This window comes from Poecilia mexicana, unplaced genomic scaffold (genome assembly GCF_051168715.1).
Source record: "Poecilia mexicana isolate PSO_F unplaced genomic scaffold, ASM5116871v1 scaffold_17, whole genome shotgun sequence".
Lineage (NCBI taxonomy): Eukaryota > Metazoa > Chordata > Actinopteri > Cyprinodontiformes > Poeciliidae > Poecilia > Poecilia mexicana.
In genome coordinates this window covers 19,192,695-19,219,526 of record NW_028263386.1, presented here as the reverse complement: position 1 = coordinate 19,219,526, position 26,832 = coordinate 19,192,695, and the positions used below count along the sequence as shown (strand labels likewise).

Sequence of the window (26,832 nt, the reverse complement as noted above, 5' to 3'; positions counted from 1 at the left end):
ATTATGCAGTTCTGGTAGTAGAGGACTTCTGATTGTCCCCTGAGCAACTTTAATTTCCATATGGAGCTCTTTTTCTGCTCTGCTGTGTAGTCGGAAAACCATGCAGAGACACAGTGAGTCAGGACTCTCCACAGTGCAGCGATAAAAGGACACCAGCAGTCTCTAAGGGATGCGGCTCCTTCTGAGAACCTTCCGGAAGTACAGTCTTTATTATGTTAATCAGTTCGCAGAGAAGTCCTCTAAAGCTTTTAACATCCTTTGCAGTAGCGTATGCAGATGCAAAGAGATACAACTGCTGCATAAATGCTAAACATTGAGAGGCATTTTAGGTTTATGTGTTTTCTCTGAGCCTGGTAGGTATACAGTCGCTTCGTACGTGTGAGGCAGCTGGCAGAAGTTGCTTCTGTTCGTGAGGATGCGGCTCCGAAGTTCTTGCGACCATTTGAGATTCCCAGCCACAGAGGGCATGTTCTTTCCAAGAACTGCGCAGTCAGACTGCAGCTGAAATAAAATTCAGTATTATTAATATGGCTGATGAATTCTGCTTATAGTCAGCAGCAACAATGTTCCTTGCGTGACTGCAGAGCAAATATTTAAATCTGACGACACTTTCACAGTTTTAGGTCAGTCAAGTTTGCCAAAATTTCGCATTTTTCAACTTTCTATATGTCTTTTTTTTTTCTACCTTTGAAAAAGGTTTGCAATCCAAACCTTCTTCAAAGGTAACAGTGAAACTTTCGTTTAATTAAGTTTCCATGAGTGAAAAAGGAAATATCTTAGTGCGCATGTAAATATCTGGTTTCAGCATTAAACCTTTTGGGGTGTCCAACTCCAGTCCTCACTGGTCAGAGTGCTGGATGTACGAGTTTTTGCTCTACAACATGTGATCTAAATTACTTAATTGGTTCCTCAACAGGACATCAAGGTTTGCCAGAGCTTTGAACAGGTTGACATCTAAAACATGCAGGGGAATTCATGTTTGCACTGCTCTGCTTTAGAGACTTCAGTGTTAAAAGCATAAAGTGCTCAAGCATAAAAATAAATCAATAAGCAAAGAAAAAAAATTGAAAACCCTTCATAAGAATATTTTAGTTTGGCCTCTCACCTTTTCTCTGTGTTGATCCAGTATAAAATGACAGTGGTCTATTTCCTGGTTGAACAAGGCCAGCAACACGTTGTAATTAGGAGAAAACAACTCTTGGATTCTGGGTCTCTCCAGAAGACTGCCAAATATTTTCAACAGCTGGATGAGAAAAAAAATTATGAACTATAAAGACAAGACTCAAGAGAAAAATTCTAAATATGACAAATGACATACAAATGGCTGCAAACATGTTAGATCTTGTGTCCTCTTTATCATAAAATCCTGAAAATGCAATATTGCATGCTGTGTTTGGATTTTTCTAGATGTTAAAAAAAAAGCTCTACCTTAAAGACTGAATTGAGGTTCTTGGAGTGGTGAAAGGCCAAATTGAGGACAGTCCCCAGCCTCTGGTCAAAATCTTTGTTCTGCTCCACAAAGCGTCTGTGATGACGCACGAAATCCTGCGAACAAAAGGCCAACAGAAACAGAACCGATGGACATAGCCACTTCATGTGTTATTTAAAGGAGGTTCAGACTTAACCTACATTTCTGTGCAATTTTTTATTCCATTAAAACTTCAGTGGATGCTTTCAAGCTCTCCTTAGCTCAGTTAATCAGTTTTGCCTGCATTGGCTTGTACTTGAGAAAAATGTATTCTGACACAAATCAATTTCAGATTGAGTTTCTGTTCCAAGTCACACTGGAAGCTGTTGTAAAATAATATTTACATGTAGTAAATTAAATATTGATGCCCTGATTAATAATGACTCCAGTCATTGGTTCTTGTGTGTTGCTTAGCAACTACTTTGCCTTACTAGCTTTCAATTAGTGCACCGCTGGACAGAAAAATAACATCTAATTACTATTTTTCATTATTTGGCCAGGCCTGTCAATGCCACATATAAATGACTGTGAATAACAACCCGTTGAGGCCTAATGAATAAATAGCAGTGCGACATCAAGGACAAACAGCAACAGCCTAGCCACATCTCACATCATTAGCGTAGTCAAAGGGGTCGTATTTGCTCTCTCTCAGACTCCGCCAGTGGTCATGAAACTCCTCGCTCATGCTGAACACCATCTCACTTAAGATTTTTCCTCTCGATCCACCAAGTTCAACCTTTTCCAGCTTCAGAAAGTCCAAAGCTGTTGCAAAAATGTCCTATTCGAGAGATGGGGAAAAGTAGCTGATGAATAACACTGACGAATCAATAAATAAATTTAAACATAACATGGTTTACTTGAAAAATAAAAAAAAATCTGACAAATGTATTTCAATAGCCCTTCGCCATACTTCCAGACACACGTAAAGCTCTTCTGCTGTGTTTTTTTTGGGGACCGAAACCTACACTCTTGCCTTCCTGCCACAAACACAAAAACAGAGCTGTGACTATGAACACACACACCTCAATCATAAGCAGTCTTTCCAAGATGCAGTCTGAACGCTTGAAGACGAGTGTTGCAGGAAAGTCCCACAACTTGATGTCCTTCTCGTGCTTGTAGTAAGCAGGTATCTGTTGACGGTAGACGTGAAACAGCTTCTTGAAGGAACGCAGAACTGAGACACTTATTCGTACTCTCTCCATCCCCTCCTCAAGCTCCATCTTAAACAGTTCTTCAGGAATCAGGTATGCGAAGGCCTGTGAGACGCATGCAGTTCGGTTCACTTTCTGACCTTTTATTCTGACTTCTCGTGCACATGTACGGTGATGATCCGCGTACCTTTTCTATGATCAGATTGCAGAACTCTTGCAAGAGGACCACCATTCGCTGTGGGGTGCAGTAGTACTCGGAATGACTCCAGATGAGACAGAGCGTGTGAAAAAGAGGAGGCAGTAGAGGTTCCACCTGTGGAAAACTCCTCTCTTCCAAGTTACTGATCTGTCTCCTCAGAGGTCGCAGGTACAGATCTATGTCTTCTGCTTCAAGCACAGCTGCAGTAGTAGTGTATAAATTTTAAGCAAATAAATTATTGTTGTTGCTTTAGTAAAATGACAGTGCCTTCTGCGAAAGCAATTAAGCCCCCAGATCTTTTCCCCATTTTAACCACAAGCCTTTACATGTCATATTTGGATGTCATGTGTTCTAAAGTGACACAGTTTTATAAAGGTTTAAAAGGTATAAATACTTTTGCAAGACACGGATAAGTTGCAACCCTAGAATAAAAGTTATGCACCCTTATCGACTTTGACACAGACGTCTTTAAAGGCGGAGTAGTAACTGCTCTTCACTCTTCTCAGGATCTCCATGATTTGCTCCACTTTGGAGCTCTGGATCTGAAAACAATATAAAAACCTGATGATATGCTTTGACTGGTTCCATTCATATTATTAGGGCAGCGTGAAAGGTAAAAATTTGAGCCAGTACCAACGCAAACATAAAAAAAAGACATATAGACAGGTTAAACTAATATTGGTGACACATCGCTTTACTTGGTTTTTAAAAAATGTGGAAAGACATTTTCTGATTGCTGCAGAAATGCTATTCCAAAACATTATCTAGGCCAATAATTTTTCCAACAGCAACAAAAACAATAAAATAAATTCTAAGAAATTATTCTGGTCCCCACATATACATGTCACAGGAGTGCTATTTTATAAAATTTACAATTTACCGAAGGTGGGGCCTCAACATTTCCTTATGACATATTTTCAATCACTCACCCAGTTCAAATTTTATTTATTTCCAGTCAAGCACTTTAATATTCATTATGTCTTTTCATGGCCGTGATTCACTCAGGGACCCATTAGCAAAATATTAAATTCTGATTAATAGCAAAAGAGCAGGGATATTATTCATTTATAATGACTGCAGTGCTCAAAAAGGCACACAACACAACTAACATACCAAGCAGCTGGGACATATTCCAGGATTGTATGCTGTTAACTTCCCTTTGATTATGTCAAACTTGAGTTATTGTCAGCTAATCAAAATAAAATTTTTGTCTTAGTAAAGTAGGTAAATAAAAATAAAAGTATGTAGTAAATCAAGAACAGTAGGTTAAAGGTTTTTAGCCAGATTTATCTTGTATCTCTGTGAACACTGCTAGAGTTCAAGTTTAGTTACATTTTGTGTAAAAGCCCGGTATCAACCTCTAATTTAATGTCAGACCTGTGACTGGATGCCCAGCAGGTTTTCCCTCCGAGTTGCCCAAAACTGGAGCTCCGCGTTGGGGCCTGGGTGGTCTCCCTGAAGCAGAAGCATGCCAGAGTCTTTCTTAAGCACATTCCAGATCTGGCCAGACCACTGAACGATCAAGGTTTCAATAGAGTATAACAAGCCATGATCCAGTGGCCATCCAGTCGGACTGCGAGAGAAAGACAGGCAGAGAGAGTAAAAAAATAAAGTTGAGCTATGGAGCATGAAAAACACTTTTTGGCAAACTTCATATAGGAACTCTTTTACTTTAGTGAGTTGGGTGTTGTGTTATAAATACTTTTGGCAAGTTCAAGTTGCTCAATAACAATAAGCTGCAAACTTGAAGTTTTCTATTTTACTTCTGATGTAGCCAAAATAATAAACCTCTGCTACACCACTCTTAACTTATTTTAGCTTGGTAAGCCGATTGAGACATTTAAAGTAAAAGTTTATTAGCTAATGTACTTTAGCTAACAGTGACTCTGTTTCCCCAAACTACGACAAATTTCAGAGCAAACATTTATCTCTATATTTTGAACATGCTAAAATTGTAGTACTTGGACTTCGATCCAGAAACTGCTCACAAAAGTAACTCACATAGCACAGTGTATTACTGCTATAATACCATTTTAATATGTCAATCAGGAACCATAGACTCTGTAAATGGATATAATTCTAAACTTAGCAATTATTCATTTTCAGTCTTTTTAATCAATTAAACTACTGATTTAAAAGATGCTACACTGGCAGTACAATGACAAATAAAGTTGTGTCGAGGCTGAAAACAAAAAAAAAAAGTCTGCACTTAGTGGTGGAGGTAAATCAGAGGGACGTTCTAACCTAAAGCTAATATCTTGGGGTTGTGCTCTCTCCACGCATAGTGGAAGAGGCAGCAGAGTTCTTCCCTCTGCATGGCCTCTCAGAGTCACCACTTTGCTCCTGAGTCTTTCCAGGTGGTGATGGATGTCATCAGAAACCACCCGCGGCCAGTCCTCATGGTTAAGCCCATTGGATAGCACGCACACCAGCACCTGAATGGAGACACGGACTGTTTTTAAGACATGGACTGCTCATTTTGGACAGATTTATTCCATTAAACACTCCATATATTCTTGTTTTGTTTTTTGTTTTTTTCATTTTTACAAGCATACAGTGCAGGTATGAAAAGCGTACTGTGCAAGTATTAATTACCCCCTGAACTTAACATTTTGCCACGTCTCTAAGCTATAATTCTTTAATTGGGATTTCATGTTATGTATGTTACAAAATTGTGGATAATTAGACAGTAGATGGAAAGAGACAAATGGTTTACACAATGTTTTACAAGTGACATGTGGAAAGGGTGCTGTCCATTTGCATTCTGACATTGTAGAACCACTTCTTGTTGCACTTAACACTGCAAGTCTTGTGTTTGTGTTTACCATCAATACATATCTGAAGATTGAAGTTGTTACCCATTATTTTGAACAAAAATCTTAAACTCAATGAGAATCCATGGATACAACCATACACATCAATTTTTAAGTGTTGTCACAGATTTTAAATTGAAATGAAGACTTTGACTGGACTTGCTCACATCTTTGTTACAAATATTTGTGTTGTAGCACTGGCTGTATATTTAGGATGGTTTTCCTGCAGGAACGTGAACCTCTACCACAGTCTCAATTTTACAGGTTGTGGCAGCTTTTCGACGTCCCTGTCTTTAGCTCCACCTATCAACTCTGACAGTTTCTCTGGTTCTTCCAAAGAAAATCGTTCACTCAGCATGTGGCTGCCATCACCATTGTTCTCAGAGGAAATGACGTGGTAAGGTTAGTTGTCTACATGCACCTTAAATCAGATGTATTTCAGGATCTCCTTCCACATGTTTATTCCTTGTGGCTCAAATGGCTAATTAGGTGTGTAAGGCTAAATTTCTATCGAAAATATCTGGTAACACAAGACCAAACAAATATAGCGTTTGCTGTACACATACCAAACTAGTGCACAATTGCAGCGCAACTTAGAAAAAGAGAGGACTTCCGTCTATCACTTCTATTTTGGAACATTCAAGTTTCTTATTCAGCTACAATGACAATGGTGAAAGAAAGACGGACCAAACCCAAGCTTTACCTCTGTATTTTTAAACTGCGATAGTTGTTAGGTAAATTGTATTATCAAATGTTAATTGTTTTATATACCTTTATACTGTTATTGTCTTATATGCTTTTATTTGTTTAATTACATCTTTTTTGGAATGTTCCTGTATTGTTAAATTACTCTGATTCCTTTCTCAGAAGGCCTCTCTGAAGAAGAGCAGTGACAACAGCTTTCTGCGGTAATCATTCAGTGGAACGTCCTGCTTTTTCACCTGTTAGATAGCTGTAAAACCATCGCCGTGAAGACGTACAACTTGCTCTGTTTGACCCTGGGTCAGGAACTGGATAATCTAGTGCAAGATACATTGTGTTGTTGGTTAGTGATAATCTTTGGCGCTGTAACTATGTGATGAAGTGTTTTTTCCCCCTCCCTTTAGAGTTACAGCGCTCTCTGTGATTAGGGATCCTAAAGACAATAAAAAGAGAGGTGCAGGCAAATGTGCTTTGAGAGCGGTAGGAGATTTGTCACTGAAAGCACATCTATGTCTGTTCTCGCGAGTATTCAGAATCTAATTTTCTCTTGTCTTTCCTGTGTTATTTAATAGGTGTCAACTCTGACAATAGTCATATAGGCTTGCTCTATGCTGAATTTAATGACAAACTTAAAGGCGAACGTAACATCAGAGGGATAAATGTACAAAAATAAGCCGAAGTCCATTTTGGTTACCTGTAGCTAGCTAGATATCAGCTAGCATCAAATCATCCCACAGTGTAAGCTGGAGGAATCTCCCAACAGCTGCGCATGCTGCATTCAGGTACGGGTGAGAAACTAGGTTGTCTAAATCAGTGGTCCCCAACCCCCGGTCCGTGGACCAATTGGTACCGGGCCGCGCAAGAAATAATTAAATATTTCCGTTTTATGTATTATTTGAGTCTGGAGGATCTTTTATTTTGAAAATCCTTTAACCGGATTCTCTCAGTTACTTGTGCTCCAACACTGAGCCCACAAGCAGCAAAATGAGTAAGAAACGGATCAGATGTCTTTGTGAAGTTTCTTGGCAAAGGGGAAAAGGCCCAGAGAAGAGACAGGTGAATGGATTTATCCCGGACCGGTAGGTGAGTCAAACATTACAAGCCGCTCTGTGTAACATGCCTGGTCATAACACCGGTGGAAACGCGGTCACTCCGAAATAGAGCAGAGCCGAGCCAAGCCGAATCGGGTTGTTTCTATTGCCGGTGGAAAAGGGGCAATTGAAAGTCATCAAGCAAATCAGAACAGCGGAGAGAACTTAACAGAATGTCGCCAGTGAAAGTCCATGAGTAGGAGGAACAAAACAAGACCACCAGAGGGCGGTGTTGTCACATAGAACAGAATGGAATGGTCAAACACGTCACAGGGTCCGAGCTGCGTCACGTGTTCCCTCATGACGTAATTATTATAAGACTTAAAAGTATTTTTAGGCATTTATAGCGTGCTGCACAGTTGGCGCAGTTGGTAGAGCTGTTGCCTTGCAGCAAGAAGGTTGTGGGTTCGATTCCCGGCCCGGACGCTTCTGCATGGAGTTTGCATGTTCTCCCTGTGCATGCGTGGGTTTCCACCCACAGTCCAAAAACATGACTGTCAGGTTAATTGGGGTCCCTCTAAATTCTCCTTAGGTGTGAATGTGTGTGCATGGTTGTCTGTCTCTATGTTCCCCCTGCGACAATGATGGCGATCCGTCCAGGGGCGTTAACCCGCTCGCCCCCGATGTTCAACTGGCGAACGATTCGGAGTAATGTTTCGTCCGAAACGTTACCCTCTGTGAGGGCACCTGTTCGGGGGGATACTCACAGGGGGCTGAGGGTTAAAGTGAATGATGAATGAATGTTTTACCTCACATTCAAAAAATAACATTTTTCAAATAAAAATATTTGTTTACACGATTGTTCCATCAGAAATGGACGTGTTTGACCCTGTTCTATGTGACAACACCGCCCTCTGGTGGTCTTGTTTTGTTCCTCCTACTCATGGACTTTCACTGGCGACATTCTGTTAAGTTCTCTCCGCTGTTTTGATTTGCTTGATGACTTTCAATTGCCCCTTTTCCACCGGCAATAGAAACAACCCGATTCGGTTCGGCTCGGCTCGGCTCTATTTCGGAGTGACCGCGTTTCCACCGGTGTTATGCCCAGAAACTCATGCCTGCCCAGCAATGAAGCTTCAAACTGCTTTGCCACGTAGAGACCAAGCAGGCTGTGGATATAAGCAACACTTCGGGTGTCATTGTCTCCCATCACTCCCTGATGGGACCGTCTCGTTGCAGAGAAACAAGCTCAGGGCTCCCGTTAGTCATTATCGTGAGTTAAAATTTTCACAAAAGTAAAATGCACGTTTTTGTGGCGCATCTGTATCTTATTTTGAAGGGATATGTAAAAGTTACCATAGCGACCAGAGTCAGAGCGTTTGGGCAGTGGTCGAGAGGAGATGAGTAGAGCTTGTGAGTCTTAAGTCTGGTTTAGACGGCAAGACTTAAGAATTGTCGGCCGATTCTCCAAACCTCTGTGACCACAGAGCTGATAAAAGTCCAACAGGTCCAACAAAAAGAAAAGGCGGTGGATAAAAGACGACGGGAGCAGCTGCACTCTATTTGCTGCACTATGATTTGGAGGTGAATATGTTTTTTCATGGTTAACATTTTTAACTGAATAAACATAAACATATATAATAACGAGCTTTATATAAAATAATAAACATTTCCACATATCATCTCCGATATCCACTGGACTCTCAGTTGCGCGATATGTCAGCTGTTTGGGATTCCCCTCTGTTCTTACGTCACCGCGCTTTCTGATTGGCTACCTGTCACATTCAGCAGGTTGTATTCTCGTTCCCAGTCAGGGTAAACCCCACAGGCTGCGATAAAAAGCCCAAGACAACCCAAATTAGGAATATTCAGGATTTAGTGGGAACACCAACATGCAGAAGCCTTATCTGACGGTTCACCCCCACCCCCGGCCGCAGCAAAATTTTCCAAGTCTTCACCGGTCCGTGGTAATAAAAAGGTTGGGGACCCACTGGTCTAAATAACAAATAGTCAAGGTGATTTAAATATGTTTTATTCCCCAAAATCGACTTAATCATATTTAAAAATTCCTAAGCATAAAATGAATATGTACATTATTTTTGAATCGACTCAAACATACCTAAAACTTACTAAACCTTTACTCCCCCCACCCCCCTAAAACACCCCTACTATTAGTATTTAGATGATCTCTGATGAAGGTTAGTTGAACCTGGGTTTTATTTCAGGATATTGGATTAAGGAGGCACAATTTGAATTATCACCACACTTTGCCAAATTTTATTTAGAAAAAAAATATAAAATGCAAAAGTTGGATATGTAAAATTGTTGAGTCCAAATTGAAAAAAAAAAGTGAAAAAGTTCTATGGATCTGAATACTTTCTTTCACAAGGCAGTGGAATGCGTAATAGTTCAGTTCCATAAGCCCTGAGATTACACTGCACAAAAGTGAGACCAGCTGTAAGACATTTTTATAGTGTAAGATTACCATCACATGCATTTAGAATCATCATGTATCCCATCGGGATCAGAAATGCATATACTGTCCAACCTCAGAGATGACTACAGGAAGGTGCTCCATTGGGTATCCAGGTACTTCTCCCAGTCTGAACTGGTGCCTGAAGTCTTGGTGGGCAATTCTCTTTACTCCTTTCTTTAGCACACACAACAGCTTGCTCTTCCATGGTGGAGACGTCTTCACGGGGGCAAAAACAGTGGGAATGCTTTCAACAGCATTGAAAGCACCAGAAATAAGTAGCGACTTATTTCAAAAAATGGGGGCATTAGATAGATCATAGACATGAATATTTACTCATTGTTTTTGCAGCTTGGATATCTTTTTTATATTAAATATTATAAATTACTGTCTGTGGAAAGAGGATCCTAAATTGGATTTCTAAAACAATGCATCTAACATTTATGCATTTTTTAAATGCAAGACTACTTTATCTGTTGCATGTGTGCATTTCTTACTTGAGCATCCCCAGCATGCAATGTTCCACCAGGTCCAGTAAAAAGTAGCAGCCTGTTCATCCAGATGTCGTCCAGAAAATCCAGTATAATCTTTTGATTCTCCTCTGCTGCAATAAAGCGGTTCCACTTATCCGTCTTCACTCGTAGCACACAGAAAGCCTGCTCTCTAAGGAAGTCAACTCTTTCATCTGACAGCACCACTCCTGTCTTTAGAGAGGGTTCCTGTGGGACACGCACTCCTCCTGCAACCGCGGTGGTCATACCGCCGCTGTTACCTCTACTTGTGCCCCCAGCCTCAGCCATGAAGACTCAGCTGGTAGAAAGGGCAGAGAAATAATGTGCAAGGGAATGTGAAACCTGAGAAGAGGTTCGAGTGGAGCAAGATAACAGGTGCTAACTTACTTCAGTCCTGCTTGACAAGATGGATGGATCTCTCTGTAAACCTAACAATGTCCTTCTGCTTTTGTCCAAACTTGGTGTTCTTTCTTTTCTTTAGCCACCTAGAAAAGCTATTCACAACTGGATAGACGGTTGCCTGTGTCACTGTGACAATGTGTGTGGGATGGCTTCATTACACTAAATGGCAGCGTCTGTTTGTGGAGCTTATAAAGCTTGTAACTCAATCTAGGTAACCCGAACTCTCAGAGGAGACTTACAGAGAGTCCCAGAGGACAGGCAAAATTATAGCAAGTAAAATGTCCACGAACATTAAGTTTTTATTAAGACAGTGCTTTGCAAAAGAATTATTATCCCATTCAAATTTTGACATTTTTGTCCTATCACAACCTAACCCACCTGATTAGTATATATAGTCCATCTGTAAGTAACTTAATCTAAATTGAAATTTGTTTAAGCACATTAGTCACTAAATGTGATTATAAAGACCAAGGAACATACTAGACATGTCGGGGATTCTATTATGGGGGAGTCTGCTTTCTAAAGCACTTTGAATTGGCTTGAATGATGTTGTTGATACACACGATTAAAGAAGCAAAACGGCAAACTTTGGCCCGAGCATCCAAAAAGGGAAAGAGTATAGCACAACTGTAAACCCACCATGGATTTCTATTTAAGCTGACTGACTGGGCAAGGAGAGTATTAATCAGAGCAGCATCAAAGACACTCATGGTAACTGAAGGAGATGCAGAGATCCACAACTCTGTTGGGGAAACAGCAAACATGTGGAAGAAGGTAACTGGTATCACCATAGTATATCTTTGTGGCTAATACAAAATTACAATACAGTATTGTTTTTTCCCATGGGGAATACTCCTTTCCCCATTTTTTAAATCTTCTTTTGCCAAACAAATGAATTGTTGAATGAATACTATGGTAATATTAATAAGACACAGTATGTGATAAACAGGAGACTGACTGAAATCAAGAAAGAACAAATACTTTTTTGTCTATGGCCAAATAACAATAATTCAAGGAACATGGCCATCTAAGAGCCGCCGAGAGACATTTGTTACGCTAACCTTTTGACACAAAGGCAGCTCTGACCAGATCTCAGGCTGACTAAAGAACATCTGTTGTATCTCAAGTGTCCAATATGGACAATAGTGCCAATGGGTATTATAAATGGGTATTGTTGTTTGGTTTCACCTAATGTGAAATTCCTATAGATTTGTGTTGAGGTTGAACAAGTTAGATTCCTCATAATGTTATTGAACCCATTGCTTTCTTTATTTTTCTGGGGCCCATTTCTGTCCTCTTTACAGGGGATCTGACTGAAGCTTGTGTTTGTGATGTTTTGACTGAGCCACAAACATTTGAACATAGTTGGCAAATGACAAAGAATTTGCATGTTCCTGAACACAACAAAGTGGCATGCCAGAGGTCACAATGCTTGGACTATATAATATCTGTTTGCAATTGTTTTCATCTTATAGCTAGATTACTTTATATTGGATTTTTGCCCCCCAAAACAGTTGTTAATCCCTCAATAGTGCAATGTGTAGCATCACCACATGAGGGCAGCTGGGTACAGTGCTCCAGACAGCGTCCTTCAGCTGTAATCCAAAGTGACCCTAACCATGACATCCTATTACGAATGTTATGCCATTTATGTAAAAATGTAGAAAAATGGGGCATTTCTCTAACTGTATTACTTAAAATACCACAGCAATGATTACCCTTATAAAGATCCTTCAGTCTGTGAGTTTAACATCAGGACATAGACATAATCCTCTCCAAATTTTAAAATATATGAGCTGGAGAACCCAAAGCCTCTCTGGGATGCCTGACATTTAAGTGCATTGCTAACCTTATAGTCATACATTTAATTCATATTTGTGACAAATCAATAAAACAGTGCACAATAATATCCAAAAATGGATGACATACATATTCCTTCCACAGAGGGTGTTTAGTAGCCAAATGTTTATTGGTGGAGGAAAGTCTTGTATTTCCTGACAGAGTGAAAATAAGGTTTAATCGTTCTCCATGTTATGACAATTAATTTTCTTGTTCAGTAAGAATCTTTTCAGCAATTACACACATTTCAATTACTTGTAAAATTAAATGTAGTTGTTATTGGTGTTGTTTTGTTTCTACATACCAACAAAATGACAAAGATGTTTTTTATTACTCTCTTGAAAGGCAAAGTTTAAATACCTTTCTGTAATCAGAGCATTTTTGTCTTTGATATTAATCATGACAATTTTTTCTTTGATTGTAGCATTTTGTTCCTTGATCATAGCATTTTTGTGATTGATTATAGGCTTATTTGTTTGATCATAGAAGTTTTGACTTTGATAATAGCAGTTTTGTCTTTTGTATTAATCACAACCTTTTGTCTTTGATCAAACATTTTTTGTCTTTGATCATAGCATTTTTGTCATTGATCTTAACCATAGTCTTCCTGTCTTTTCTCAAAAACCATAACCTTTTTGTCTTTTATCTTAGCATTTTCTCTTTGATCATGGCAATTTTGCCTTTGATCTTACCACTTCTGTCTTAGATCTTGACAGTTTTGTCCTTGATATTTGTGTTTTTGTCTTGGATCATAGCATTCTTGTCTTTGATCTTAGCAGTTTTGCCTTTGATCTTACCACTTTTGTCGTTGATCTTGGCAGTTTTGTCTTTGATCTTGCCATATTTGTCTTTGACCTTAGCAATTTAGTATTTGATCTTACCAGCTTTGTCCTTGATCTTAGTGTTTTTGTCTTGGATCATAGCATTCTTGTCTTTGACCTTAGCAGTTTTGCCTTTGATCTTACGACTTCTGTCTTTGATCTTACCAGTTTTGCCTTTGATGTTAATACTTTTTGTCCTTGATCTCAGTGTTTTTGTCTTGGATCATAGCATTCTTGTCTTTGATCTTACCATATTTGTCTTTGATCTTAGCAGTTTTGTCTTTGATGTTTGATCTTGCCAGTCTTGTCCTTGATCTTAGTGTTTTTGTCTTGGATCATAGCATTCTTGTCTTTGATCTTAGCAGTGTTGCCTTTGATCTTGCTTCCCACTTTTGTCATTGATCTTGGCAGTGTTGCCTTTGATCTTACCAGTTTTTTCTTTGATCTTAGTGTTTCTGTCTTAGATCTTAGAATTTTCTCTTTGATGTTACCATTTCTTCCTTTGATCTTACCAGCTTCACCTTTGATCTTAGCAGTTTTGTCTTTGATCTTACTTGTCACTTTTCTCTTTGATCTTGGCAGTTTTGCCTTTGATCTTACCATATTTGTCTTTGATCTTAGCAGTTTTGCCTTTGATCTTACTTACCAGGTTTGTCTTTGATCTTGGCAGTCCTGCCTTTGATCTTATGACTTCTGTCTTTGATCTTTCCAGTTTTGCCAATGATGTTAATACTTTTGTCTTTGATCTTAGCAGTTTTGTCTTTGATGTTTGATCTTGCCAGTCTTGTCCTTGATCTTGGTGTTTTTTGTCTTGGATCAAAGCATTCTTGTCTTTGATCTTAGCAGTTTTGCCTTTGATCTTACTTACCAATCTTGTCTTTGATCTTGGCAGTTTTGCCTTTGATCTTACGACTTCTGTCTTTGATCTTTCCAGTTTTGCCTTTGATGTCAATGGTTTTGTCTTTGATCTTACCAGTTTTGTCCTTGATCTTAGTGTTTTAGTCTTGGATCATATCATTCTTGTCTTTGATCTTAGCAGTTTTGCCTTTGATCTTATGACTTCTGTCTTTGATCTTACCAATTTTGTCCTTGATCCTAGTGTTTTAGTCTTGGATCATAGCATTCTTGGCTTTAATCTTAGCAGTTTTGCCTTTGATCTTACTTATCACTTTTCTCTTTGATCTTACCAATTTTGTCCTTGATCCTAGTGTTTTAGTCTTGGATCATAGCATTCTTGGCTTTAATCTTAGCAGTTTTGCCTTTGATCTTACTTATCACTTTTCTCTTTGATCTTGGCAGTTTTGCCTTTGATCTTACCATATTTGTCTTTGATCTTAGCAGTTTTGCCTTTGATCTTACTTACCAGGTTTGTCTTTGATCTTGGCAGTCCTGCCTTTGATCTTATGACTTCTGTCTTTGATCTTTCCAGTTATGCCATTGATGTTAATACTTTTGTCTTTGATCTTACCAGTTTTGTCCTTGATCTTGGTGTTTTTGTCTAGGATCAAAGCATTCTTGTCTTTGATCTTAGCAGTTTTGCCTTTGATCTTTCTTGCCAATTTTGCCTTTGATCTTATGACTTCTGTCTTTGATATTTCCAGTTTTGCCATTGATGTTAATACTTTTGTCTTTGATCTTACCAGTTTTGTCCTTGATCTTAGTGTTTTAGTCTTGGATCATAGCATTCTTGTCTTTGATCTTAGCAGTTTTGCCTTTGATCTTACTTACCAGGTTTGTCTTTGATCTTGGCAGTCCTGCCTTTGATCTTATGACTTCTGTCTTTGATCTTTCCAGTTTTGCCATTGATGTTAATACTTTTGTCTTTGATCTTACCAGTTTGTCCTTGATCTTGGTGTTTTTGTCTTGGATCAAAGCATTCTTGTCTTTGATCTTAGCAGTTTTGCCTTTGATCTTACTTACCAATTTTGCCTTTGATCTTATGACTTCTGTCTTTGATATTTCCAGTTTTGCCATTGATGTTAATACTTTTGTCTTTGATCTTACCAGTTTTGTCCTTGATCCTAGTGTTTTAGTCTTGGATCATAGCATTCTTGTCTTTAATCTTAGCAGTTTTGCCTTTGATCTTACTTATGACTTTTCTCTTTGATCTTGGCAGTTTTGCCTTTGATCTTACCTTATTTGTCTTTGATCTTAGCAGTTTTGCCTTTGATCTTACTTACCAGGTTTGTCTTTGATCTTGGCAGTTTTGTCCTTGATCTTGGTGTTTTTGTCTTGGATCAAAGCATTCTTGTCTTTGATCTTAGCAATTTTGCCTTTGATCTTACTTACCAATTTTGCCTTTGATCTTATGACTTCTGTCTTTGATATTTCCAGTTTTGCCATTGATGTTAATACTTTTGTTTTTGATCTTACCAGTTTTGTCCTTGATCCTAGTGTTTTAGTCTTGGATCATAGCATTCTTGTCTTTAATCTTAGCAGTTTTGCCTTTGATCTTACTTATCACTTTTCTCTTTGATCTTGGCAGTTTTGCCTTTGATCTTACCTTATTTGTCTTTGATCTTAGCAGTTTTGCCTTTGATCTTACTTACCAGGTTTGTCTTTGATCTTGGCAGTTTTGTCCTTGATCTTGGTGTTTTTGTCTTGGATCAAAGCATTCTTGTCTTTGATCTTAGCAGTTTTGCCTTTGATCTTACTTACCAATTTTGCCTTTGATCTTATGACTTCTGTCTTTGATATTTCCAGTTTTGCCATTGATGTTAATACTGTTGTCTTTGATCTTACCAGTTTTGTCCTTGATCTTAGTGTTTTAGTCTTGGATCATAGCATTCTTGTCTTTGATCTTAGCAATTTTGCCTTTGATCATACTTACCAGGTTTGTCTTTGATCTTGGCAGTCCTGCCTTTGATCTTATGACTTCTGTCTTTGATCTTTCCAGTTTTGCCATTGATGTTAATACTTTTGTCTTTGATCTTACCAGTTTTGTCCTTGATCTTGGTGTTTTAGTCTTGGATCAAAGCATTCTTGTCTTTGATCTTAGCAGTTTTGCCTTTGATCTTACTTACCAATTTTGCCTTTGATCTTATGACTTCTGTCTTTGATATTTCCAGTTTTGTCATTGATGTTAATACTGTTGTCTTTGATCTTACCAGTTTTGTCCTTGATCTTAGTGTTTTAGTCTTGGATCATAGCATTCTTGTCTTTGATCTTAGCAATTTTGCCTTTGATCTTACTTACCAGGTTTGTCTTTGATCTTGGCAGTCCTGCCTTTGATCTCATGACTTCTGTCTTTGATCTTTCCAGTTTTGCCATTGATGTTAATACTTTTGTCTTTGATCTTACCAGTTTTGTCCTTGATCTTGGTGTTTTAGTCTTGGATCAAAGCATTCTTGTCTTTGATCTTAGCAGTTTTGCCTTTGATCTTACTTACCAATTTTGCCTTTGATCTTATGACTTCTGTCTTTGATATTTCCAGTTTTGCCATTGATGTTAATACTTTTGTCTTTGATCTTACCAGTTTTGTCCTTGATCTTAGTGTTTTAGTCTTGGATCATAGCATTCTTGTCTTTGATATTAGCAGTTTTGCCTTTGATCTTACTTACCAGGTTTGTCTTTGATCTTGGCAGTCCTGCCTTTGATCTTATGAATTCTGTCTTTGATCTTTCCAATTTTGCCATTGATGTTAATACTTTTGTCTTTGATCTTACCAGTTTTGTCCTTGATCTTGGTGTTTTTGTCTTGGATCAAATCATTCTTGTCTTTGATCTTAGCAGTTTTGTCTTTGATATTTGCATTTTTGCCTTTGATCTTTCTTACCACTTTTTTCTTTGATCTTGGCAGTTTTATGTTTGATCTTGCCAGTCTTGTCCTTGATCTTAGTGTTTTTGTCTTAGATCTTAGATTTTTCTCTTTGATGTTACCATTTCTTCCTTTGATCTTACCAGCTTCACCTTTGATCTTAGCAGTTTTGTCTTTGATCTTACCATATTTGTCTTTGATCTTAGCAGTTTTGCCTTTGATCTTACTTACCAGGTTTGTCTTTGATCTTGGCAGTCCTGCCTTTGATCTTATGACTTCTGTCTTTGATATTTCCAGTTTTGCCAATGATGTTAATACTTTTGTCTTTGATCTTACCAGTTTTGTCCTTGATCTTGGTGTTTTTTGTCTTGGATCAAAGCATTCTTGTCTTTGATCTTAGCAGTTTTGCCTTTGATCTTACTTACCAATTTTGTCTTTGATCTTGGCAGTTTTGCCTTTGATCTTACGACTTATACTTATGTCTTTGATCTTTCCAGTTTTGCCATTGATGTTAATACTTTTGTCTTTGATCTTAGCAATTTTGCCTTTGATCATACTTACCAGGTTTGTCTTTGATCTTGGCAGTCCTGCCTTTGATCTTATGACTTCTGTCTTTGATCTTTCCAGTTTTGCCATTGATGTTAATACTTTTGTCTTTGATCTTACCAGTTTTGTCCTTGATCTTGGTGTTTTTTGTCTTGGATCAAAGCATTCTTGTCTTTGATCTTAGCAGTTTTGCCTTTGATCTTACCTTATTTGTCTTTGATCTTAGCAGTTTTGCCTTTGATCTTACTTACCAGGTTTGTCTTTGATCTTGGCAGTTTTGTCCTTGATCTTGGTGTTTTTTGTCTTGGATCAAAGCATTCTTGTCTTTGATCTTAGCAGTTTTGCCTTTGATCTTACTTACCAATTTTGTCTTTGATCTTGGCAGTTTTGCCTTTGATCTTACGACTTATACTTATGTCTTTGATCTTTCCAGTTTTGCCATTGATGTTAATACTTTTGTCTTTGATCTTACCAGCTTTGTCATTGATCCTAGTGTTTTAGTCTTGGATCATAGCATTCTTGTCTTTAATCTTAGCAGTTTTGCCTTTGATCTTACTTATCACTTTTCTCTTTGATCTTGGCAGTTTTGCCTTTGATCTTACCATATTTGTCTTTGATCTTAGTGTTTTTGAGTTTGATTTTACCATATTTGTCTTTGATCTTAGCAGTTTTATAGCTTTAAAATTTTATAGTTAAGACCAAAGACAAAACTGGTTAATAAGAAAATTGCAGAATATTTAGACCAACATGTGTGTGCTTCCATCTGTTCAACTAATACTGGATCCCTTTAAAGACCTGTTTGGCACAGACTTTAATATTTCTATTTCTCAAGGATCAAGGATTTCTCAAGGATCTTTCCTCATAATGCCCTGTTTTTTTAGAAGTATATCTGTCCTTTCCCCAGCATAACTCCTCAAAACATGACTCTACCAGCTCATTAACTTTACAGTTGGGATATTTTGAGGCTTTCGTCCTTCCCCTCTTTTCTTCTAAATCTAACAATGGTCATTACAGCCCAACACAGCACTGAAAATGTCTTTGATTTAGGGTGTTTGTTGCTGTGTGCATTCATAAACTAAAATCTGGGGTTTCTCGCACAGATTTGGGGAAAATGGCTTTCCCCCCAATGAATGGCATTTCATTCCATGTCAGAACAGGTCTCGTTTTAATATGGATAACAAGACTCTTCTCATCATTTTCACAAGGTGGGTGATTCGGGAGTTGATTCAGAAATATAAAAGTATAACTTGTCTCATTCCTGTCCTTCCTGAGTGGTATAATTGGACGTTTTTACGGTACTCATACTTGTGCATAGTTTTTCAAACAGATAGCTTCAAGTATCTGGATATTGTACGAAATGATGCACCACACCTATTGAGGTCCATCATTTGAGCACTGAAATCTTGCATGATTTTTGGGTGTCCTTCCACGGAGTCACAAAAGGAAGGTTATGAAATGTTTTGAGTTACGCTACAATAATCCTTGCAAACCGATCATATCATAAGCTGGGCTTTATCAATTTGTTTAGTTGAAAAGCATGGTAAAGTAATTGTATGTAAACTTCAGAATATAAATGTAGTTACACAAAATTCTCAACATTCTGGCATCCAACAAATGGACATAATTTATATAATTTTGACTGAGCTTAAACAGGAAGTTTTGACTAATTAAATGTCAGACAGAAGAGGGAAAAAAGGTTATCGGTCTGTTTATACATAGTGCATGAATATCTCTTTATGTATGCATAATACGTCTTTACTTTTTCATCACTTATACTCAGTACTCACAGAAGTTCATTCTTTATGGAATAATCAGAATATTTAGCAATTACCAAAGAAGTTGGTTTTAATGGTAGCTGATGTATGTGTGGCTGAATGTGCAGGACTTTGTGTTTGTATGCCCATCCAGAACCCAAGTCTGGTGAGGGTGTCTGGTGAGGGTGTCCCGTGGGTGTCTCCTCACGCTGTATCTAAGCCCATTTGAGCTTGCTGACAGAAGGAGCATGACTGCCCATCTCTCTGACCTCATGCCCAATGTCAGCTCTGCTCTGCAGGGATGGAGGGATGGTTGGAAAAAGAGGCCCTAGGACAAGTGGGGAAGGGCCGATGGGGAGAGAAAGAGTGAAGAAATTTGAGGGTGTGTGCTGGCATGGAGAATGAGAAGAGGGGGTGAGCTTGCTGAATACAAATGAAAGAGGGAATGGAGAGGTGAAGGGAACAGAGCAATAGTGAAACGGAGATCTGAACTTGGTGATAAATATTTAAGTGTGTTATTGAACAATGCTGAGTAATCCACACAGGATAAGTGAGGACATGTGGAAAAATGGATCCTAAGACGATATTTAATCTCCTAGCTCGTGACTAGAACTGCAATATCACCAGGAAGTGGATGTAATCTTCTTCCTCCAATGTGGCACAGTAAAGGATTTACTAAACTGTTTGTAGCCTCTCAGAAATATTGTTTTAACCCAAAGCAACTTCATTGATTTGTTTTCCCTTCTCTATTTCTCTGCTTCTTTCTCTGTCCCTCTCCCTCTTTTTTCTCTCCATTTGTTGTTGCTATGACGACGTATTGCTTGACAATCAAGCTGCTGTTCTTGAGTTCTGAGCTTCTGCCTGGCATGCTCTCCAACTCGCTCCTCAACCACTCCTCTACTTCTCTCCTTGTCAGCCCTTTCTTGTTCATTGGAAAGCTAGAAATTACCATACAGATTAACTTGAGGTCTAATCTTTTGTCAGATACACATGCATACACACTACTGTGCCTTACAAAAGTATTCGTATCTAACAAAGTTATTCCCATTTCTCTATTTTACAAACACAACCTTCAATATATTTTATTAGGGTTTTATGTGACAGATCAACATAAAGCAGTGCATTTATTCGTGATGCAAACTCAGCTGCTCTGTGAAGGCCTCAGATGTTTCTGTAAAGAACATTAGTCAATGAACAGCATTAAGAAGACCAAGGCGGACAACAGAAAGGCCAGGGATAGTGCCATGTAGAAGTTCAAAGCATGTCAATGGTACAAAACATAATTCTAAGTTGTGAACATAATAGCAGAGTACTAATGAATCCATCATCTAAGAATGGAAATAATGGCACAGGTGCAAGCCTACACACATGGGCACCCACCTAAATTGACAGTAAGGGAAATGAGAGCAGCATAAAGGCATTATGGTATCAACTGTTATCCATAGATGTAGTGTTTACAGAAGCGTGACATGAAGAAATAAATCACTGAAAGTTAGTCACAATAAATGCAGGAGACAAAGCAAACAGTGTGATCACAGGAGGTCAAGGTAGAACTTTTTAGTCTAAGTGGAACCTGGCCAGAGTTAATGGACAGAAGGACGGGGTTAATCCTGGAAGAAAATGCCTGAGAAATAAACACTTGGGATTGAGGTAGAGGTTTACATGAAAGCTATCTTGCTACCATTGCCGATAGACATCCTACAAGTAATCTAAACGGGCTTATTTTGCAGTGCGGAAATTTTTGTCTACAGATGTGCAAAGCTGGTATAAACATACATACCATAAAAGAATTTCAGCTGTAACAGGCATTAACAGGCAGCTCCAAAATGTGTTGAAGCACGGGAGCTTAATACAAACACACTCCAATCTTTTCAGTTTTATTTGGTAAAAAAAAAAAAAAAAAGAAAACCATAAATTATTTTTCCCCCCAATTTTCTTTCAAGTGCTCATCTGTTCCAAATTGACAATATGACAAAATTGTATGAACATTGTTCATGCCTACTAGACTTGGAGGCAAAAAAAAAAAATGTCAGAAAACGAGTGGAAAAACAAAAGGGAAAATGGTGACACAGTTGCCAGGTGTGTACGGCACACACACACACACACACACACACACACACACACGAAAAGACCCTTCAAAGCCTGCCTCCTCTCACTGGCAGACTATGCTTGAAACCCCACCACGCTGGGTGGATACCATGTCTGGCTGCACGTGTCTTTTTCTGTCCAGATGGTGCTGACCAACCGTCCCTCCCTGGATAGGGGAAGTAAATGGAGCGATTACAGTAATGACCGACACGCACATCTGTCCCATACCTCTGCATTGCTGCCAGCAATTTTGGACTCTTAGCCTCAAAAAAGAGAGAGAGAAAAAAAAACGCCACTGAGATCTGTGCAGTTGGCCAGAGCAAGCAAACCACATGATTATGTGGAGTTTCTCTGATCAGGCGATGATGTCCAGTTTTGCAGATTAATTAATAAAACTACAAGCTGCCTGTTGATCTGCCTTTCACCTTTTAAAAGAGAGTCACCTTGGAGGAAATATGATAACTCTTGCTGAGATTACTTTGATTTATCCCTCTGCACTCCTCAATCTGACCTTGTGTTGCTATCCATGTTCCCCTTCAACTCTGCATCTTTTCATCCCTTCAGTATGAACCACTTCAAAAAGCAGGCCCCTTCTTTGTCCTTCAATTTCTCTGTTTTGGCATCTTTGATGTGTTTTTTCCCCCCCTCAAACCCAAAAGTGAATCAGGAGAAAGGGACAATTTGAACCAACTGGCAAAGGCAGGCGGCCTCTTTGTAGCTTGAAGAAAAGGCAGAGTGTCACCAGCAGGCTCTTCCTTATCGTGCTTTTTGCTTTGTTCCGGAAAGGTCTTCCTCCCAGTCTGGACTCAGTGATATTTGAGAGGAAAATCCGAGCACAGAGGAAGAGGTTAGAGTGCGCGGGCCAGTCTCCCAGGTTGCGTCCGTTGGTATATTTAAGTCCTTAGCTTGTTCTCCCCGGTGTATTCATGTTTCTTACTCTGGTTAAGGAGAATCCGGCACTCTGCAGTCAGAAACGCTGATTCCATGCTGACCACTTTCAAAATACTGTTCACCGAGCCAGTTCTGTGAAAGAGAACACCCTTATTTCTCTGGCAAAGTACACTGCAGTGTTCTCAACAAAATCTGCAGATACAGTGTTTTTGAGGGTAAAAAAAAAAAACAAAAAAAAAACATGCAGCATTGTTCTCTGCTGTGGCAGACACAGGTAGTTTCCTCTTACAGCAAGTTCACCTGGGCGAGCTCTCGGGAGACTCATTAGAGTTTGCTGACACAAAGAGATGCAGTGGAGTTTAGTGGGTACCTCACAGACAGAGTGGGGTTTGTCTTGGTTTTTAGTCACGCTTGTATCCTGCAGATGGTGCTGTTTCTCCATCTGGCTCCACGCAAAATTCAAAGCGAGTTTTTTTGTTTGTTTTTTTTCCCTGTTGTTGCTTTTAAATTTCCACTAAAAAGGTGAATTATGTGTGCTTCTTGTCAATAACTAAATTGGATATTGCACAAATCCCCTCCAGGTATAAAGTAAACACGAGATGGTGGGATTAAAAAAAAAATTAATAATACAGTAAAATTGTGTTTGAACCCACTTGTACTTAGTGTTTCTGTATTGATTTAGCATCACCTGCTTTTCCTCAGTGATATTGAGCATACAACTAAAAAGGAAGAAATGAATCCACGTGAGGAAAAAGCCCTTAGTACAAACTTGTTTGTTTTGCTGTCAACTTTGGGAGCGGCTGCATCTTAAGAGCAGGGAGAAATGTAGAATAGGTATCCACTTCTTTATAGTGCCTTTGGATTTTATCCACTTCAGTATTTTATACCACAGACCATCAGAAAGGAGAGCATACATTTCAAGAATGAAACTGTTATATTGTTTTCTAAATATAAGTTAAAACTCTGGAATCCGGTGAAACCACTTCAATGCAGTATACCGATGTTCAGCTCAGTTCACCTCAGTTCATTCATGTAGCGCCAACTTACAATTAATTGCGTCTCCAGGCATTTTACAAGAGATTTCTGATTTATGTAGAGAAATATCCTCGTCTAGTAAATCCGTCATACAGACAGAATTAGTCATTTACATACTTTCCATTCAATTATTATGTAAAGTGATAAATTTTCTGTCGAAGAAAGCGCAGCACATTGCATTGAGTGACAAACTGCAGAGATCCTTCCTCCTGATCAAACCGTGTGCAACAGTGGACAGTTGCAAAAGGTCCACTGTTTCAAAAGGTCAGTTCTTTTTGTAGACATCCCTCATACTGTGGCGACAGTGGAAGGAAAAGACTAAACTATTAGAGACTAAAAGCTGTTACAGAAAATTAGGGAAGAAACAGTCTCATGAAGACCAAGAAAAGTTCCCAACATGTTGGGAATTAGGTTATCAAGAAGTTTACAAACAGATCGAGGTTGTAAACCTAACACAAGCTTCTAAGATCACATGGAAATGCTATTTTATCTGAAAATTTAAAGAGCACAACTCCAAACAACCGTCAACATAATCTGACTTGCTGGGCAAAGAGAGCTGCAATCCCAGCATCAGCCTAAATCAACATGGTAACTCTGGAGGAGCTGCAGAGATCATTGATCATACTGATTATGGTTTTATTTTATTTTTTCTGCAGTGACAGGAAGGTTTGTTGATGGGGAGATGAGTGGAGCTTGCACAGTAAGAGAGTAAGAAAACCTGAGAGAGGCTGCAAAAAAAATAAAAAATAAAACAGGGGCCGAGATCCACCTTCCAACATTAGAATGACCTCAAAGGCAGAGATACAAATAACAGTTTAGAATAAAGCTTTATTGTGCTTTTCATTCATTTGTTGCTCTGTTAGATACTCCGTTGGGGTGATGTGAGTTTTCTCAATGTTGACTGCATGTTGCATGACTGCTTTACTTACCATATTTACACAATGTGGTTTTGGAGTACACTTTTTAGGCTTTTCTAGTGTTTTTTTTTCCTTTTTTTCGTAAGTGATTATGTAAAGGGCACCGTGTTGTACCCTGTAAAATTTTATAACTCAGCAGTTAAGCCAAATGGGGTGAAAAAGTGTTTCTATGTGGCTCCAAAAACCCCCATATCTGAATAAAGAAGAAAATTAGCTAGACTTAAACACTGGCTGTACCACCATCTGACTTTTAAATGACTGTACTGCGTTCACTGATTGGCTGCCACTGCTCTGCCATTACATGCGAAGATTTACTAATGAATGTAGACTGCAGGGAAATAACAGACTGAGGTTTCACTCTTTTCAGTGTAATTGTAGAGCACAGAGTCTGATTGTCTGCGACTTGGTGACTTATTACAGTCACAACTGTTACTGTGACCAACAGCGCAATGCAGCAAGCAGGTTAAATACAACCCTCCTCCTATTAGCACAAACACACTCATTCTTCTTTTGCTATTATGCTGAAAGTATGCAGGGTTTCATTAAAATGCTTGGGGAATGCACTCAGTTATTGGCCGAGTTCATGCCACAGGCTTGTTTAGCGGTCAGAGCAGCTATAATGTGATGTTTGTCGTCTAAAGCAAGTACAATTGGATATTTTTAGCTTTCCTTTTTTATTTGGTGATGTTTGATAACCAAAGGGGTAGTATTTACCAAAATAGAACAAATCTAACATGTGCTGGTTTAATTTTTGACCCCAATTATGAACTATGAGAACTTTGACGTCGTCTCCACTCTCACCAGACATAATCACGCCTGCAGTTTGAGTTTAATCAGGAGTTATTGCTTAATTGAGCGAAAAAATATTAGGGCGGCTTTATAGAAAAATTAAAATTGACACGATGCATAAAATCACACCCAGTCACAAAACAAACAAATAGATGAGTCATTGATCAGGGTTGAGCCTTGATCTCTGTGTGACAGCATGCCTCGGCCGATCGATAACTTTAATTCAACCTCAAGTGTGTGTTTGCACGAATCAGCCCACCACATTTCTCCAACCAGGGAGTTTGCAAACCGTACGCAGAAACGCTGACACAGAGTCATATTCTCTGTTTTTCTTTTTTTTGTTTCTCAAGCCCTCACAAAATTAAACGCACAAACACAGCACCCTGATTAGGTGAGCCACAGGGGTTAGGTCTAATGACAAACAAACTCAGCGTGTGCACAAACATTTCAGCTCCACAGATGAAATATAGATTTTCCCGCCATCCCAAAAGCTGATGGGTATTAGGTGAGGGCATGTTTGTGTGTATTTGAGTGTGAGCGATCTTGTTTTTCTTGTTTGTGTTATATGCCCCCCCAATCCCCTACCACCCCGCCAAAAAAACAAAACAAAAAAAAAAACCATGGGTAAAAAGCATGTAAGTGATTGGATGCTACTTTGTTGCTGTTAAAGACCCTCTCTCCAGGGAAAAAAAGGGGGTTAAACTGAAATGTGTTAATGTCCCTATGTCTGAATGTCTGTCTGAGGTAAAGATTGTTTGTTGGATTCACCGTAATGCCTCACTCTGAAACGGCAACGTCTTTCTTTTTTAATCCCAGTTAAGATACGATGTGGTTCTAGGGTGCAAATTTAAAAACAACCAATTTTCTGACCGCAAAATCAGCAGCATAGTTAAAAATACACAACAATAAAACAGAAACCATTAGCGTAAGGTATGTTCCAAAAAATAAATTCTGTTAGCGCAACCCATGCATGTAAATGTGGAACAACAAATTTTATATTTCTGAGGACACCATACCATATTGCAACATGTTACCGTCACGTGCTGGGAATCAAAGTTGTTACGTTTTGCATGTTAGCATTAGCATCGGCTAAATGTGTTTGCTACATTGTGCTGAGGGTTTAGTATAAGGAAGCGGGTTTCCACATTTGAAAATAACGCACTCACTTAAGACTGAATTTTAAAATCCCCGTCCTTTTACCTGGAGCCTCCAAAAGATTGCCTGAATTACCAGCCAACTTTTAAGGCTTAAATGTCTGCGCAGCCGCTGTAAATACGTGCGAGTCTGTATGAGATGCAGAGTTTAGTAACCTCAAGTAAAAATGTCACAGTTCATTGTTACAGAAATATTTCAAATAAAATTGTTGCAGTTTTACTCAAAACAGAAGGGATGCAATGAATCACAATTTGGAAACGTTGCCAAACACCCAATTTGTTGTTGTCATAAGAGAAAAGTAATGAAAACCTTTTGCAGTTTTAATGTGCATATCTTTAGAAGCCTGTAACCCGCTGTCAGTTTGCTTTGAGTCACACAAGCCTTCGAACACGTATTAAGATATCAGATCATGAAGACAGGATCAGATTCAACAACCAGTAGCTGCACTGGACTTCAAGTCATTTAATTTATGCTATCCCAATTATATGCT

The 26,832-nt window shown here is 38.8% G+C and overlaps 1 protein-coding gene across 1 annotated transcript; it reads right to left on the bottom strand.

The window, feature by feature from the left end:
• Positions 1-2,003: 2,003 nt before the first annotated feature.
• Positions 2,004-10,637, bottom strand: LOC148154802 (dynein axonemal heavy chain 11-like). Its single transcript, XM_088014826.1, has 8 exons — positions 10,335-10,637; positions 9,913-10,056; positions 5,063-5,253; positions 4,196-4,391; positions 3,261-3,360; positions 2,807-3,018; positions 2,491-2,724; positions 2,004-2,246 (listed from the first exon to the last, which is right to left on the bottom strand). Exons 1-8 carry the CDS (start codon positions 10,635-10,637, stop codon positions 2,064-2,066), a joined length of 1,563 nt encoding a protein of 520 aa, XP_087870952.1. The 3' UTR covers positions 2,004-2,063.
• Positions 10,638-26,832: the final 16,195 nt, after the last annotated feature.

Excerpts from the sequence above, each read along its gene's own strand:
- LOC148154802 (XM_088014826.1), bottom strand. The coding sequence starts at position 10,637 with ATGGCTGAGGCTGGGGGCACAAGTAGAGGTAACAGCGGCGGTATGACC. Across the intron at positions 10,057-10,334 it reads TGCATGCTGGGGATGCTCAA|ACGTCTCCACCATGGAAGAG; the intron begins GTAAGAAATGCA and ends GCCCCCGTGAAG. Across the intron at positions 4,392-5,062 it reads CCCCAAGATATTAGCTTTAG|TCCGACTGGATGGCCACTGG; the intron begins GTTAGAACGTCC and ends TTTCTCTCGCAG.